General features: G+C 36.4%; 2 protein-coding genes across 3 annotated transcripts in view; one reads left to right on the top strand and one right to left on the bottom strand.

Moving 5' to 3' along the window:
- Window positions 1-1,702: 1,702 nt before the first annotated feature.
- Window positions 1,703-3,708, top strand: LOC107583924 (heat shock factor-binding protein 1). 2 transcript variants are annotated; one of them, XR_001609084.1, is made up of 5 exons: window positions 1,703-1,877; window positions 2,134-2,200; window positions 3,127-3,250; window positions 3,393-3,449; window positions 3,579-3,708. XR_001609084.1 is itself a non-coding variant. In XM_016270276.1 (4 exons), exons 1-3 carry the CDS (start codon window positions 1,833-1,835, stop codon window positions 3,243-3,245), a joined length of 231 nt encoding a protein of 76 aa, XP_016125762.1. In that variant the 5' UTR covers window positions 1,703-1,832; the 3' UTR covers window positions 3,246-3,250; window positions 3,393-3,708. The 2 variants fall into 2 exon arrangements, 1 of the variants encoding a protein (XP_016125762.1); XM_016270276.1 differs by having other exon boundaries at window positions 3,393-3,708.
- Window positions 3,709-4,681: 973 nt separating this feature from the next.
- LOC107583901 (DNA topoisomerase 1-like) overlaps window positions 4,682-17,613 on the bottom strand; it is a 23,191-nt gene continuing 10,259 nt past the window's right edge. Inside the window, exons 8-13 of the mRNA XM_016270254.1 lie at window positions 9,471-9,539; window positions 8,242-8,332; window positions 5,443-5,534; window positions 5,232-5,326; window positions 4,965-5,114; window positions 4,682-4,859 (exon numbers count right to left, since the gene is read on the bottom strand). Of these exons, the coding sequence (XP_016125740.1) occupies window positions 4,700-4,859; window positions 4,965-5,114; window positions 5,232-5,326; window positions 5,443-5,534; window positions 8,242-8,332; window positions 9,471-9,539 (657 nt within the window). The 3' untranslated portion in view covers window positions 4,682-4,699. The remainder of the gene's footprint in view (window positions 4,860-4,964; window positions 5,115-5,231; window positions 5,327-5,442; window positions 5,535-8,241; window positions 8,333-9,470; window positions 9,540-17,613) is intronic.

The following is a 17,613-nucleotide window of genomic DNA, read 5'->3' on the forward strand; positions in this document are numbered from 1 at the left end:
TCTCAAACGGTGTCAGAGTTTAATTAATTTAAGTGGGTACAGTAAATAAAACGTGACAAATATGGATTCAGTACTGTATATAAAAACAGTAAAGGCATAATCTGGAAAACCAAGACTTGTGCATTATAGGGAATATTATTCTGAATATTTTACAGTTTGTTTGATACCTTTAGATCAAACGGTGTTGTCGTTTAATGCATTTATATTATTGCATACATTAAAAGTTGTAAAATTATTATAAAAAAACATAAAATTGTAATTCCAAAAACGGAGCTTTGTGCGATATGTTTTCCCGAACATTTTAGTATTGGTTTTATATTATAATATCACGTAGTTAAATTGTTTAATTAATTTAAATGGTTAATTTTTTTTTTAATTCCTAGAAATTAAGCCTTGTGCAACATAGATGGCATATATTTATGTCTATCTGAGTTAGTTTGGGCTCAAAACATAAAAGCTGCAAAGAGTTTAATTGGCAAAAAACCCGAATGTCTAATGAATGTCAAACGTCAAACTAACTTTACCGCCGTGATGCAGTTAGGAGATGTGGGCATCCAGAGGAACAGGAAGGAAGAAAATAAAAAATAAACAGGGAACACCACGAGATCTAACCAAATATTTGTTTGAGTAGCGCTACTCCCATTGCCTTCATTTTGAGGTTTAGAGTATAGGAACGGTAAAACATGGCAACAACAAAACAACGTTACTTTGGCCGAGAGAGAGTGGCCTAAAATCCGTCATATAGCCTAATGTGTATGCTATTTCAATCCTCTTGTAATTTTATGAGATTTTGAGCTTCTTCATCTGTTAAACCTGTTTCATCACATAAGGGACCAAATTCTTGGATGGTGGCTTGTATTTTGGCCAGTTTATTTCTGGCAACTGTTTTACTCATTTGAATAGCTAAACTCCTTCATAATATCCCAGTGAAGCTAAACCCTGTTTATAGTAGGCTATTTACCAATTAGGCTATTCTTAAGACTTAGTAGGCCTACACACTTAAGAATAATTTAGTAAAAGCGAATTGTTTAAAATCCAGTATCCACTTCTGCTCATGTTCTTTCCGCTGTCGTTTATTTATTAAAAAAATAAATAATAAAAAAATCGAAAAGCCCAAAGAACTGTCTCTCTGCTAAATAATTTAAGGTAGGCCTATGTTTGTGATGCCCGTTAATTTTTTTATTTCTATTTTTATCTAAATGGTGTTTAAATTTGTACTTGCAAAATGTCTAAATGTGAGAAATGTCAAGAATTTGCTGTTGAATTCTGTAATTTAAAAAGTTCAATAAAAAAAATACTATGACGAAAAAAACAAAACAAAACAAAGTCCTTTGTAAGCCATAGGCTACCATGTATAAATTGAACAAATAAACAACTTACCCACAACAACTTAAAAAAAAGAATTTATCATTCACTCTATGTACCCATTAACCTACCTATGCCTGTTTTCTTTGAAAATTTGCCTGAAAGGCCAGACTTTGGTAGCTAATCTCTGCACCTGAAATGGGGCAAAAAAACCCTAAACTATTTTTGTAATTCGCAACAAAATCAGCTGAATTATGTTTATAAATTCTGTCCTATCCTGTTGTAACCTGTCACTGGTTTTAATAGATGAAATGACTGTGCATCGTTTGATCACGCCAGAGGTTGATTTGCCTGCCTGCAGCAAAGGGAATCTCTCCCTTAGAGGTCTCGAAAATCTCGCGATATTTGTCACGACTCCGTGATTTATCCAACAGCTGATCAGAAAAAGGCAAAGAGCTGGGAAGATACACAATTTAGAGAAGAATAAACATCTATTTGCTGTTATACAGATTATTTATTTGAAAAATATGGCAGAGACAGACCCAAAATCAGTGCAGGATCTCACAGCAGTGGTAGGTTTGATAATAAACGACATATTTTTGTGGTTTGCTAAGCTAGGCTAATGCTAGGCCCTGTTTATGTGTTCTACTTGGATTATTTTGATGCGACGTAAACGTCGTTTAATATTTAATATTAGATGTTTTTCCTGAGAATATAGTTGTCGTGACTTAAACAAGCGGATTTATTTGTTTTTATCTTTTTATTTTATTTATTTGCATATCTTTATGCATTTTTACACGTCGGATTAACAATGTTTCTCCCTAACAGGTACAGACATTGCTGCAGCAGATGCAGGATAAGTTCCAGACAATGTCAGACCAGATCATCGGGAGAAATATCCTTTCTTGTTTTTAGTATAGCTGTATAATTTATTTTTCAGTGGGGCGGTCGTAGTCCCAGAGGTAATTTCAATATCACAGCAAGCTGTTTAGAGGTCTTTAAATGTGTTTAGTTGCTATTTAGTGAATACTCAAACTTGTAGCCAATCAGCAGTAAGGGGCGTGTCTACTCAGGATGTGGAGGAGAGCGCGTTCAGTGCACGGGATGGACATTAGCTGAGCCGAGCGACAGAAAGATAGAGATGGCGGATAAAAAAACAAAAGAGGAAAACGTCTGCGGAACAAAAGAAGAATTAAGGCAAGAAGTAGGACCAGTGTAAATATCGGATCAGCTTTTAAGCGCTGGAGAAAACTCAAGGATCGGACGCCGAGATTGCTTTGTTTCTTCTCGATAGGTGAGTAACACCGTGTCTGCGCCGCAACAGCTAAAGTCTGTCTAGTATACTGAACGCGACAAAGCGACCGTTGAAAATCATTTTAAATTTGTGTCAATGCGTCATGAATGGAACGCAGCAGCAGTTTTGCTTTGTTTCACAGAACTAATCATTGCCTGGGTTGCGTACGTATGTGTGGGGTGGAGCTATCAAAATAGGGGCGAGACACTTTTGGGGTAGGGCGTGTTTGTTTTGGTGACTTCAAATGTCAACATTGGCTACAAGAAATCGCTTACCCCACCTTTAAATCAAGATACTTTGAAGTTTGAATTTTTTCACAGAACCAAAATTCACCCCGTGGCCAGGTTCATAAAACTATCTACAAATGCATACATGCTTTAACTCGGTACTATGCAGGTGTAGAGAAAACAAATTTTGTTTAGTCAAAATCTACCAAGCAGATATTGCTTTAGCTATGCGCTCAATGCCTGTGGATTTAAACAGTGGTATTACCTATACTTGATCCTATCTTCCTTAATAAGATTCACTTGATGAAATGAGCACCCGCATCGATGATCTAGAGAAGAATATAGCAGACCTGATGACTCAGGCAGGAGTGGAAGAGATTGAAGGGGAGAACAAGGTCAAAGAGGGAGAGGCTTCCTAGTAGAGGTAGTTTCTTATTTCTATCGATTAAACTATTTTAGCTGAAACCAGTTGTGAATGTCTGATTCTAAATGGAAATTTGAAATGCATTTCATTCTGGTATACTATATTAAAATGCATTGCCCTGATCCAGTGTTATCTTTCACAGAATGCTGCGTAGAAGAAACTATAAACACTCTTCAGGAGCAGCAACATTTTCTCTATGGTGACTAACATATTTTGGTTTGATGTGATGCTTTTTTTTAATATTTAGAAGGAATTAAAGTCAGTCCTAATACTGTGACTGTATGCTACTCTCTTTTCCCCCCTCCTTTTTCTGCAATGGATTGCAAAGAACTTTTTAAACACGACATCCAACTGTAGAACCGATCCTTGCATTACTGTAATAGCACTAGCCCGAGTGCCAACCTAACACCATTCCTGTTAAAATGAATTTGTTGTTGAATTAAAGTTGTTTCTTAAAACCTGTGTCCTTATCTCTCTTTACTGGTATAGCCTACTTAAGCCAAACTGAGTAGTCTGTAACACCACTATCTTTCACTGTTTCACCTGCTCCTCTCTAGCAGTTGCAATTAAGTTAAATATATCAAAGGAACATATGCTGACATGCAAAATCTCTTGGGGCAAATACGCTCAAGCTAAAACTGACTGAATTCTTAGAAATGTAAATCACTTTGTTTATATCTGATCAATATTTAAGCTGGGTAAGATGATGATTAACACCTTTACATGCAATTTGAAACAATACCACTATCAAAGGTCTACCGCATAATGCGGAACATCAATGGCTTAAGCTAAAATTTGACTAAATCACTTGATAAGACTCCCAACCCAAGAAAAATCTATTTTTGAATCTGGACTCTGGGAAAAAAGACCTGTATTGGTATATACTGGTAGATTATATTGGACAAAGAAACAGATCAGTCTCAAAAAAAGGTCAAACCATGAGCAGTTTCCCCCAAAATAAGTAATATTTTAAATGAATAATTTACATTAGATTTATAATAAAAACGCATTTGTGAATCATGGAAGTATGTTGTACAGAATCTAATAAACCTGGAACAGGCCCAGATGATTTTCATTACTGTATTATTTTTTCCACATTATTTTAATGAGAATTACCATATATTTTGAACATATTTGTGACAATGCAAAAATAAAAACATCTTATTGTTAACCTTAATTCTCTTTTTTTTATACTCTCCTTTTTTTCTCTCTGATTTTGGGGTGAAATATAACCCAGATATTTCTTGAGTCTTGTCTCCCAAAAAGCTTTTGTGGTAACAGTAAAAAAAAAAAGTGACTAGGGATTTCCCTACAAAGGAAGAACATTTATTGAACTTTCTTAAAATAACTTAGAACATGTGAATTTGATTAATATAAAAACTGAAAAACTGAACAATATAAAAGGGCCAACATTAAAACGTGGCTGCACAATTCAGTTAACGGATTCAATTAAAATGTACATTTGTATAAAATACTGGGGTATATTGGAAGATAAACAAACCACACTGAGAACACAAAGTCATGTTCAGTCATGTCGATAGCCCAGGCAAACTTATCCCTTAGGGTTTTGTTGTAAATTTTGTCCAGTGGCACCTCCATGTTCTTACACCTAGAAGCAGAAAATAAAGTAAAGAAACACTGAACATATTCTAATATGAAATACAACGAGGATTCTTGTGTAGCATGTTTGTGTATTTGAGTGTAACATCATCACCAGGCCACGCTGATGCGTGGATCCAGGCAGTTGAGTTTGGAGGTGCTCAGGGCGATCTGTTCGTTCTCCTCTCTGTCTGTAGCCTGAACCTCCATCTTCAGCAGCTGTTCCTCACACCTCTGCACAGCTTTCTTCTTCTTCTCAACCACCCTGAACACATAAAATGCTTTATACATGTGTATATCATATTCATCTACAAAAGGATTCTAATAGCTGGAAGAGCAAACAAATGTCCCCTTATTCAGATGCCTGGAATGAGATACCGACATGAGCAGCTTGTTGTCTGAGCTCCCTTTGGCTTCTTTCTTGGCCTGCTTTAGCTCTTTCTTAGCCAAGTGCAGCTGGTCCTTCCTGCTGTCAATCTTAAAAAAAGAAGAGAAGAGAGAAAAAAAATGTAATAAGACAGCATCATATTCAAATGCTTTTTTCATGATATTAAAATGATTTTTTTCATTATTCAGTCTCATATCTCCAGTACCTTTGTCTGCAGGTTAGCCAGGGATTGTTCGAAGGTCTTTGGCGGTGCCCGCTGATAGTTATATAGAATTGCAACCGCACGGTTTGCCCTTGCTGTAGTAAGAATGATACATTAACACACCTATACAGAGCAAGAGAGAGAGATAGAGACTGATGCATTTTTCAGAATTAATTTGATATATAGTAACAATGCAATGTAATGTAATAATGTGGCAATGGCTTCTTAAGATCTACTTATGCTTCTGATGCTTTTGGGAAATGCAGCCCTATTTGAACAAACACTCTGCGTCAGCAGCGAACGCTGTCTGTTATTGGTTGGTTCTGTCTTTCAGCATTTTCTTGTGTTCAGATGAGCAGGAGAAATGGTTCTATCCAACACAATTATTCGCTAATATAGTCTGTTTTTCCACTTAGAAGCTTATTTTATGCACCGAATTTCTTGATGAGTAAATAAAATGAATGTTTAAAAAAATGCACTTCAGAATCGATATTTTTATGTGAGGATCGATCCTTTCGATACAACATCAGTATCGAAAGTATCGATACTTAAGGATCGATCCGCCCATCCCTAGGACTCATACACTGACGTGAAACTGCAGCTAAAGTAGAGACTTTGTTGATTATGTTGCTTACATAAAGTTTGGTCACACTGTCATACTAACAATATCTGTATGTCCCTGTGGACTCAGAGTTGTCAAAATGTACAATGTTGTTTTGAACACTGACAGCAATCCATATTGGCATCATATTCAAGCGTTTTAGCAAATGTTCCAACATAAATCCATACTGATGCCATGACTGAACATCTGGAAGTTGTACTATTCATTTGAAATTTGACTGATAGAATGGCGAAAGAAAATAGGAGAGAGAAAGAGAAGCAAAAAAAACCTTTGCAGTCAATCCTGGCATGAGGGAACTCAGGTGTTTATTCAGCAGTTGAGTCTTTAAAGGCAAAAACTACACATTAAAGATAGCATTCAAACACAAACAGGGAGAAATCATATTTTACTATCCAGCTTCACTGTTAACCACAAGATAGCGCTGTTGTCTTTATTGTCTAGAAATAAATGCGCAAAAAAAGATGTCTAAAAGAGCAAGTCTTTTTTTCCCTCTTCCAAAGATATCAGACCATTTGTTCCAACTTTAATGGATTTGGGAGTGCAGTAGTATAGGTTGTATGTTCCAGACATAAAGAAAACATATCTGCCTACCAGTCATTCTTGAGACGTGGGACAAAACAGGTCCAGCAAGGGGTAACTGCTATTAGCTTTAAAAAATACAAATATTTTCAATTTTAAATGTCATGAGAGATTAATAATAGAATATATTTAAGACAATTATCACCTTCAATTTCATTTTCACATTATTATACCAAATCTGTTTCTTAATGTCCTCTCACTACATCTAAAACAGTGTGTCCACAGAGAAGGGTTCAATCATTCATATGCAATCAAATGCATACACATTTTTTTTTAATGATGAAAAATAGCTTGTTTTATCAAAAGCAACACTTAATAATATCTCCTATCATAGCAAGGTTGTTTTTTAATGACACATGCATGTTTCATAAGATTTTAAAGTTCCCAATTTTTGTCAACACCGTCAGACATTCAATAAAATGTAATAAAATCAGGGAATATCAGGGGCAGCGGTCACTCTAAAGGACCCCCTTGCCACAGTTCACCTCTGCAGAGTACATCAGTGTCAGACAGGCTCTGCTAAATTTTATAGTTTTAGAATATTTTAAATCCTAATGTTAATATTTCCTTTGTCACAGCCATGATATGTCAACACCATCTTCCAATTTGTGAGGAAATTATTTGAAATATTTAGATCATTTTATTCTCCTGAAGCAGGTTCCATTAGCATCTAGCATCAACAGAAACAAATTAAATGGCTACTACATGAATTCCATTGGTTTTGTGAAAGAAATGCCAAATTTGTCAACACCGTCAGATGTCACCACCGTAAGGTTTTGTGTTCCAATGATATATCAAAATACTTAAATGTGACTCTTGAATAAAAGCTTTATAAACAATAACATACTCACTGTTTGTTGTGTTTGTTTTAATACAGTAATTGACTGAATCAATGTATGAGATTAGTTAAAATTACTACAAATTCCGGTTTTCGTCACCACCGTCAGATGTGTCAACTCTGTCAGTTCTGTCACCTCTGTCAGTTGAATATTTTGATAATATTTCATTGATATTTTATATTTGTTGTGGAATTGTTGGTCACATGTGAAAGTGTAATCTGTCTGCTAACACGAGAATGTGTTTTGAAATGTTAAAAACATCTTGAATGCTGTTAAAGATAAAGTTGAAATTATATTACACAGTCCAAGGTAAAAAAGCACATTTTGTCAAAAAAGAGAAAAGTTGGGAGGTTGTATCAAAGCTTAGCTCAGTAGCTTAGTACACATAAGATACATAAATGTAGTTTCATTTGTCTGAGTACAAGGTTTTATTTTTTCAATTTTGCACCCTGTTTTGTCCCACTTCTCAAGAATGACTAAAAGATGTGTGTCTTAAAAAGGGCTCAAAACAAGCTATGCAACCAACAAACTGTCTGATGTGTGCCCACATCACACTCATTCGAAAACCTTTTAAGTAAAACCCTTTCTCACTTTTCCTTTAAGACCAAAGTACTAAAAATTCAAATATTTACTTCAGAAACTGTGCGATCCAGGGGAAGACGATACAAGTACAGACATACCTCTGCATTCTAATAAAGCTAGATGTGATATCTTTAAAGATACTATATGCTAATGACACCAGCTGTGTCCTAGTATGTCAACCGCTGCTAATGTTCAGCACACGCACTGCCGTCTGATGACACGCGGATGGCAAGACACTTGATGCATGTTGAACATGTCGGTCTGTTCGACACTGTTCACCAGGGAACAATGTGACATTTGGGCTAGGACATCCAATGACTCAAAGCAACACAGGTAAGAGTTTATGTGTATATATGTGTGTGTGTGTGTGTGTGTGTGTGTGTCTGTTTTTAACCGAACTATACTTCTGGGAACACAACTGCTGAAAAATGTCCCTCAAATGTTAGCTAAACCTCACAAGCTACTTTTGGGGACATCCTCATAAAAATGACTAAATGTCCCTTTTCAGCTCTACAGCTGTATTATAGGGATAAGACTATAATTAGTAGACATGCATATTAGTTTGTATATAATAATAGTTAGCCTTTTTCATTATTTTTGACCTTTTTGCCATTGTGTGAATATGAAGAGAAGAGACAAAACAGTGGAAAGTGATGTGGAAATGACAAACTTTTATGGTATATCTTCTCCCATTTTATTGTACGTGTAGAAAAAAAAGTAAAGGAAAGTAATGGAACATGTAATAGGTGAGTTAAAAACCCCATTCGTATCCTCTTATGCAAGCTTTCCCTCATTAAAATGTTTAGATAGCTCGGTAAATGATTGCAACTGTGTAATATATAAAACAGCATCTGTTCTATTGAGTGTTCAGCCAAGTTAAAGACACTTATTTTTTCTGATCATATACTGTATGCCCACACTTGTGCACACAAGCTTAAAAGCACAGCAGCATGCATTAAGATTTGCAGCACTTTGTGGAAGAGGGCCAGAATTACTCTGTCGCATCCTCCCTCATTCACCCCTTCGCTCGGACTTTCGCCGAGTCAATCGGAAGAGCCCAAAGTACAGATTAACGTTCCTTCCCCACGATGGCTCGCCATTACCAACCTGACCTCACTGAAAGGGCACATTTCTCTCTCTATCTCACACACACACACACACACACACACACACACAAACAGTTTTCCAAATGTTCTCTCAAAATTCATCTCTCTGTCCTTCAGTGAGGGCAGAATCTTTCAGCTGCAAAAATTAAGAATGAAATATATATTTAAAAAACAAAACAGGCTGAAAAGAAATACTACCATTCTTTAGTGCGAGCTCTTATGATGCAAGTCTCTCGAGAATCGTATCCCTCAGAATGAAACATCTATGACTGTTTTGCTGCCGTTTCAGAACATTACACTCACATCGAATCGATCAAAGAGGTCGTCTCCTTCTTGCTTGTTCTCCATGAAAAGCTTGAGGTTTTTGAAAACCTGAAACAGAAAACACATGTTAGATTGTTTATCATATGCACAGAACAGAGGTTTAGAGGAGAGGAGAGGAAAGAGAGAGGGAGAGGCACTCTCAATTATATTTTACATTTTGCAGAAGTCCTGTTTTCCTCCACTCCTACTAAATAAACCAGCTAAAATATGCATGGAACTAATTAATGGTAGCAGATGTTGGTGCTTTTAAATCGGTCTCATTTGAATAACAATTTATCCTTGAGCCAAATGCATGAAGAAGAAAATAAACCGACCACTCGCCAAGCAATGACAGAATTTATATTTCTGGAACATTTTCCCCCAATTTAACACCGTCGTATGGTAGTAATGATTGATTCATATGCTGACCTTCCCGTCTAATAAGCACATTGAGGGGAGATCAAAATTAACATGATCAAACATTCAACACTGACCCTAATAAAGCAGGTCCAAAACTCTCAGACCACTAGTGCACAATTTTCATGACAAATTATATTATCAGCATAATACACTCTTAAAAATAAAGGTGCTTCAAAAGGTTCTTCAAGCGATGCCATAGAAGAACCATTTTTGGTTCCACAAAGAACCATTCAGTCAAAGGTTCTTTAAAGAACCATTTCTTTCTTACCTTTTTATAATCTGAAGAACCTTCTTTCACCACAAAGAACCTTTTGTGAAACAGAAAGGTTCTTCAGATGTTAAAGGTTCTTTATGGAACCATTTAGACAAAAAGGTTCTTCTATGGCATCGTGAAGCACCTTTATTTTTAAGAGTGTAGTTTGAGTGAAAAGTTGAATTGGGACATTAATGTGAATTCCACTGTGTCTTAGTATTTGTTTGCATTAATGACAGCAGCACTTGAGCTGCATGAACTCCACAAGTTTGTGTAAAACCAGATGATCATGTTCTCCAGCATGATTTGAGATGATCTGAAAAAGCATCTTGCACTTCAATGGAAGTAAAACTGCTCAGTTACCTGATCAATGTCACAAATTTCATTATTTAATTAGTGAGTTAAAAATTGTGCAGAATCTTAAATATTTCTTTTTATTTTCCATTTCTAAAATTAGGTTTTAATGCCACATTTCCTATGTAGCTGGTCAAATATCTGTGACATCTTGAATCTGGGCAGAGCCAGCGAGGCTGATTATCTGAGCTGACAGTATCACGTTCCTAGTTCATTTAGTCTCACTTACCGCATCCTTCAGGAAACGGAGGGAATCTAATTAGAATGAAATATACACAGAGAGGTCATTACATTAAGCTCAATTATTGATCAACATCAATGGAATTTTTTGTAAAGCATTGTGTTTTTTTAATGATAGGGTGAGGTGTGCAAAAGTAGGACAGTTTTGGTAGATTTGACAAAATTTCATTTAATAATGTGATATGGACATTTGAGCATAGTTGGGCACTTCCTCTTTTTTTACTGTTTTAATCGGACAGATCATAAGCTAAGTGAGACGGTGCTTTTAAAAGTATGTGAAATACTACAAAACATGTCTTTAGAACAATTTTGTTCTGTAAAAAAGTCTGTGACCTTTATGGAAATCTGTATCTCATCAACTTAAGGTGGATATGCTGGTTTTTTGAACATAGTGACAGTTATGTTACTGGTGAAAGGTGGACTAACTGCTTTAACTAGCTCAATTACGGTCTACCAGCTTGATTTCAGCCTCACAACCTGGTATTCCAGCTAATGCATTATCTAGATCAGCTTGGACCAGTTCATGACCAGCAAGCTGTAACTAGAAACCATGTAAAACCATTTTCCATCATGTGCTATAGAACAGCTACAATCTGGATATCACAAAATATCCAGGATACACTCTTAAAAATAAAGGTGCTTCAAAAGGTTCTTCAAGCGATGCCATAGAAGAACCATTTTTGGTTCCACAAAGAACCATTCAGTCAAAGGTTCTTTAAAGAACCATCTCTTTCTTACCTTTTTATAATCTGAAGAACCTTCTTTCACCACAAAGCCATTTGTGAAACAGAAAGGTTCTTCAGATGTTAAAGGTTCTTTATGGAACCATTTAGACAAAAAGGTTCTTCTATGGCATCGTGAAGCACCTTTATTATTAAGAGTGTAGTTTGAGTGAAAAGTTGAATTGGGACATTAATGTGAATTCCACTGTGTCTTAGTATTTGTTTGCATTAATGACAGCAGCACTTGAGCTGCATGAACTCCACAAGTTTGTGTAAAACCAGATGATCATGTTCTCCAGCATGATTTGAGATGATCTGAAAAAGCATCTTGCACTTCAATGGAAGTAAAACTGCTCAGTTACCTGATCAATGTCACAAATTTCATTATTTAATTAGTGAGTTAAAAATTGTGCAGAATCTTAAATATTTCTTTTTATTTTCCATTTCTAAAATTAGGTTTTAATGCCACATTTCCTATGTAGCCTCAGACACCTGGACATGTAGTTTCAGATTCGTTATTTTACTAAAAACAGAAAAGGAATAACAGCGTATTGACAGTAATGAAACTAAAACCAAAGATCAGCTCCAGATCATGTGGCACAAAGTTCCAAAGGCATTAATTTTTGACCTTTTTGCCATTGTGTGAATATGAAGAGAAGAGACAAAACAGTGGAAAGTGATGTGGAAATGACAAACTTTTATGGTATATCTTCTCCCATTTTATTGTACGTGTAGAAAAAAAAAGTAAAGGAAAGTAATGGAACATGTAATAGGTGAGTTAAAAACCCCATTCGTATCCTCTTATGCAAGCTTTCCCTCATTAAAATGTTTAGATAGTTCGGTAAATGATTGCAACTGTGTAATATATAAAACAGCGTCTGTTCTATTGAGTGTTCAGCCAAGTTAAAGACACTTATTTTTTTCTGATCATATACTGTATGCCCACACTTGTGCACACAAGCTTAAAAGCACAGCAGCATGCATTAAGATTTGCAGCACTTTGTGGAAGAGGGCCAGAATTACTCTGTCGCATCCTCCCTCATTCACCCCTTCGCTCGGCCTTTCGCCGAGTCAATCGGAAGAGCCCAAAGTACAGATTAACGTTCCCTCCCCACGATGGCCCGCCATTACCAACCTGACCTCACTGAAAGGGCACATTTCTCTCTCTATCTCACACACACACAAACAGTTTTCCAAATGTTCTCTCAAAATTCGTCTCTCTGTCCTTCAGTGAGGGCAGAATCTTTCAGCTGCAAAAATTAAGAATTAAATATATATATTTAAAAAAAAAAACAGGCTGAAAAGAAATACTACCATTCTTTAGTGCGAGCTCTTATGATGCAAGTCTCTCGAGAATCGTATCCCTCAGAATGAAAAATGTATGACTGTGTTGGTGCCGTTTCAGAACATGTAGTTTCAGATTCGTTATTTTACTAAAAACAGAAAAGGAATAACAGCTTATTGACAGTAATGAAACTAAAACCAAAGATCAGCTCCAGATCATGTGGCACAAAGTTCCAAAGGCATTCATTTTTATTCATTATGCCTATAATGGGATGATGAGGAAGTGGGGGTTGGTTTTCACCATACCTGCAATTATATCTGACATTTCTGCAGAGTCTGCCGTCGCCAAATAAATGTGCAAGATATTCAGAAACCAATTCATTTTCACTTGATGAGCTTCTTTCAGATGTTCTCATTTACATTATGAAACCTACGCAAGCAAACAAGTTCTAGCAGCTGAGCGCAAATAAAGGTAAAACAAATTTTTTATGCCCATCTGTTTGGACTTGAGGTCCTTCTGGTACTGGGCTCGGATGGCATCCACTCATGTCTTCAGTCTGCGAGCCACCTCATACTTTTTCCAATCCTTCTCACCCTACAGGAGACAAAAAATAAATAAATAAAAAATTAACAAAGAAAAACCGAATGATCTGACAAGGGGCAGCTCGGCCTGACACACCATGAGTGATCTTCTTAAAGTACCATCTTATTCCAAAGGAATAGATTGAATTCTGAGGTGACAAAGAGATTTTTTCATAAGAGATAAAAAAAATGCTATTAGACTCCATGAAATGGTTTGACTAACACATTTTTTGCAAGCCTTACCTGTGTACTTTTACTTTCTAATGAAACATGAAGTTGGGGCAGAAAATATCAAAAAGCTTATATATTAGCTAAAAGTACATCACTAGCATTCAGATGACTTCAAACTAACAGACATGAACTAAAAGCCACAAAAGTCATATAAAAATACACAAGTTCAAAAAAAGAAAACCAATATCATATTGACCTTTGTATGAAAACACGTCTTTTAAAAATCTCTATTGCAATCAGGTTTGTCTGAATCCAGCCACTAGCACTTCATTTTTACAAATAAAAAAGGTACTTTGTTGCCACAGCAACAGCATAGTGACCAACATAGTGTAAAATAACTTAATCTTCACTAATTCAGCACATATAAAGCAACAGGAAGCAGACAAAGGAAAGGACTCAGGAAAGAAAAGCAAAGTGATGAGGTGGTTCGGAGACGGTGTTGTGAACCTGTTCTTTTTCAGTTATGATTACTAGGTTACTTGAGAGGTGTCCATCACTCAGTTCTTATGAAAAGGATCGCTTTGTTTCCTAATTAAATTAGCGAGAGGAAGTGAGAGGAACGAGGGTGAAGATGAGGTGCTGAGCTGAAACTAAGTGAGCGTGATTCAGCAGAACACGTGAATACACGTCTGCTCTGTTTGATTGGCCCGGACTCAGTGCTAAAATGTGACATCAAATCACATCTATTATTAACAAGGTGACAGAGACAGACAGTCATGAGGTGAAGAGGATGTGAAGATGAGTTGAAAATGAAGGGATGTACAGGCAACAAGTACATTTTAATCAAGTGAATAATAAGGTACTCACTAAAATATTACCGTACTCATGTTGCCAGACTTTTGACCAATTGAAGTGAAGTGAAAGTGACATGTGGCCAAGTATGGTGACCCATACTAGGAATTAGTGCTCTGCATTTATCCCATTCAAAGTGCACACACACAGCAGTGAACACACACACACCGTGAACACACACCCGGAGCAGTGGGCAGCCATTTTTGCTGCGGCGCCCGGGGAGCAGTTGGGGGTTCGGTGCCTTGCTCAAGGGCACCTCAGTCGTGGTATTGAAGGTGGAAGAGAGCACTCTACATTCACTCCCCCCACCTACAATCCCTGCTGGTTACGAGTCCGACTCTCTAACCATTAGGCCACGACTTCCCAGATTGCAGCTTATTCTGACCAAGAACCTTTAATTTATAAAGAAAAAGATTGTCTGACCAACATATAAAGCGACGAATCTGAATTTATCAAGGTAGATTATACTGCAGCACATTTTTCTACAGCCAAACCCCCCAAAAAAGTTGAAAATAAAGAAAAAAAAGAAAGTTACTTAACAATAATAATAATTCTGAAATTTGACATTCTACTCTAAGTAATTAAATAAATTCCATATTTCAAACACATTTGTGATTAAAAACAAGCATTTGTGGTTAGAAAAGTATATAATTTATTTATCTTTAAAGAAAATGACCAAAAATTATCGTTTCCTCTGAACACAACACACTGATTGTAGAGAGAAACATTACTTGATATTGCATATGTATGTTTTTTCAAAAGAGCTCTTGAGGGAAAAAAGTGGCATACAACTTTCTATGAAACATATCTGTGATGTTCATTTGTTAGGCCTTGAATTCATGCCAGAATGCTACAGCAATGATCCCTCTTCTGAACATTTAATATGGCTCGAACAAGCTATGCTGACAGCGGACTGTTACGACTGATCCTCACTTGCTGCAGTTGATGATGACGTCTTCAGGCTGATTTCCTCTGACCTGCCCCCCTCCATCTCCCCATTCTGTCACACACATACACACACTCGACCATGAATGGCACCCCTGGGCCATTAGCCAGGGAGCAGAGCCCAGCGCAGAGGGGAGGAAAAGAGTAAAATTAGAGGGAAAGTGAGAGAAGGGCCCAAAAATGGCCCACGAACAGATTCTCAATCCTCACAGACCCACAAATCAATTACAACGCATAAGAGCACAGCACGATCCATGACTCTATACCGTTGAATAAATCAAATTTACTAAATGGCACAACAAACTGGCAATCAAGAAATGTGTCACTGTATTTAAAGGTAAAAGGCAATTTCTGTGAAAACAAACGGAAAAAAAAAGAAAAAAGTAGCCCCTTTTCTCCAATTTACTTTTAAACTGTTGCCGTGGTTTGATTTTTCTTCCAGTGGGTTAAAGATTTGATATATTGCATAAATGGTATTCTACTTGAAATATTTTATTCATTTTATATTCTACCAATGATAAAACTGTGCTTGATATTGATAAGTTTGTTAGGGAGTGGCACTGGTAGGGAGCCTTTGAGTTTCTTGTGAGCTCTGTTATGATTATAGGGAAGTTGAAATTGTGTTTAACACATAACATAACAGTGACTGTAAAATGGGTATTTAGGTATGGAAGTGGTATTTTGAGGTTTTAAATTTGAAATAGGGTCATTAGGCTAGTTTTGGGCTAGTTATGTTGTTCGCAGATATGGCAAACCTGAAGTGACCTTGCCCATGCAAAACTTACTACCAGACTGCTAAGATGTTTAGGGTTAAAAGAGAATTAATATGTGGCTGCTAAGACATTTGGAGTGTTTTTATTGTGTTGCTTGCTATTAGGGCTGTGCAAAAAATCGAATGCGATTTTCATGCGCATCTTGTCAGTAAAGCCGCTCCTGTGATTAGTAGTAAATCTCCAGCAATGAATCGCCTGCGATTTTGTGTAGCTTGTCAGTGAACTACGGCTGTGTGTAGTAAATGCCGCTCCATCTGAAAGCACATGCTGGAGATTTACTACTAATCACAGGAACGGCTTTACTGACGAGATGCGCATGAAAATCGCATTTGATTTTTTGCACAGCCCTACTTGCTATGCTTGCTAGCATGATCTGAGTGGTTACTAGCTGACCATGAATATCCAGTAGTGGCGTGGGTCCCTCCTTCAATCTAAATTTATGGGATTTTTTTACACCTCTTTTATCATCTGCCATGTACAAAATGTAAGTCTACTTAAAAAAAGTAACAGCACAAAGAGATTTGAGATATAATTCAGTATTAGTAATAACTTCTGGAACAGATTTCCCAAACTCTGATTGGGCTAGGCATGCACAATATATCAGCACCATAACAGTCATATATATATTTTTTTTTATATCACCAATAATGGATATTTAATTGTTTCTGTTTATTTTAACATTTAAATTACATGATCTATTCTAGCACTAACTTTAAAAGGACTAGATTATGCAGTATTATGCTAGATGCTACATTACAAGGTCAAATTATACAAACTCTTATTCAATTCCTTTGGACTTTCTAAGCTCTCTACTATAAAGTGTTAAGCTTTTAGGGACTATGTAACCAGCAGCGCAAAGGTCCCTTGTCTATTATTATGAGTCATTAATTTAAATTGAGAGTTAGAATTTAAATTCTATCATAATTTTTTACCCTCCTGTTGTTCCAAATCTAAATGACTTTATTCTGAGGAACAACGAAAAAGATATTTTGAAGAATGCTGGTAGCCATACAGTCTTGATGACCACTGACTTTCATTGTATGGACAAAAACAATACTATATAGTAGGCGATAGTAAGTAAGCTCGCAGGTACACACACCTGTCATCTCTCTCTCTCTCTCTCAAACGATCGATCGATAATTAATTGAAATACATGCTATAATTCATTCAAATAAATGTGGTCTTACCGCACTATTTCATGATTTGAAGTGGGAAGAATGCTAGCCCTAACATGCCGTAACTGACGAAAATAACACATTTTTACCCATTCAGTCAAATATTGTGCTGCAAAGAGCAATACTAGTTTTAACTTGCCTATAACTTGGCAAATGACCATGGAATAAGCGGGATAATCAATGGCTAGCCATGCATTAAAGGATTTTAAATGCACTCCGCTTCGTGTCGGGCGGTTCTTTGCCTCCACGTTGTACATTTAAAATCCTTTAATGCACGGCTAGCCATTGATTATCCCTTACATAAAGTATATATATATATATATATATATATGACATCTATTGGTTACTTGACAGAAAAAAAAGTCTTGGCGA

The sequence above is a fragment of the Sinocyclocheilus grahami genome, unplaced genomic scaffold (genome assembly GCF_001515645.1).
Source record: "Sinocyclocheilus grahami isolate Dianchi unplaced genomic scaffold, SAMN03320097.WGS_v1.1 scaffold55.1, whole genome shotgun sequence".
Classification (NCBI taxonomy): Eukaryota; Metazoa; Chordata; class Actinopteri; order Cypriniformes; family Cyprinidae; genus Sinocyclocheilus; species Sinocyclocheilus grahami.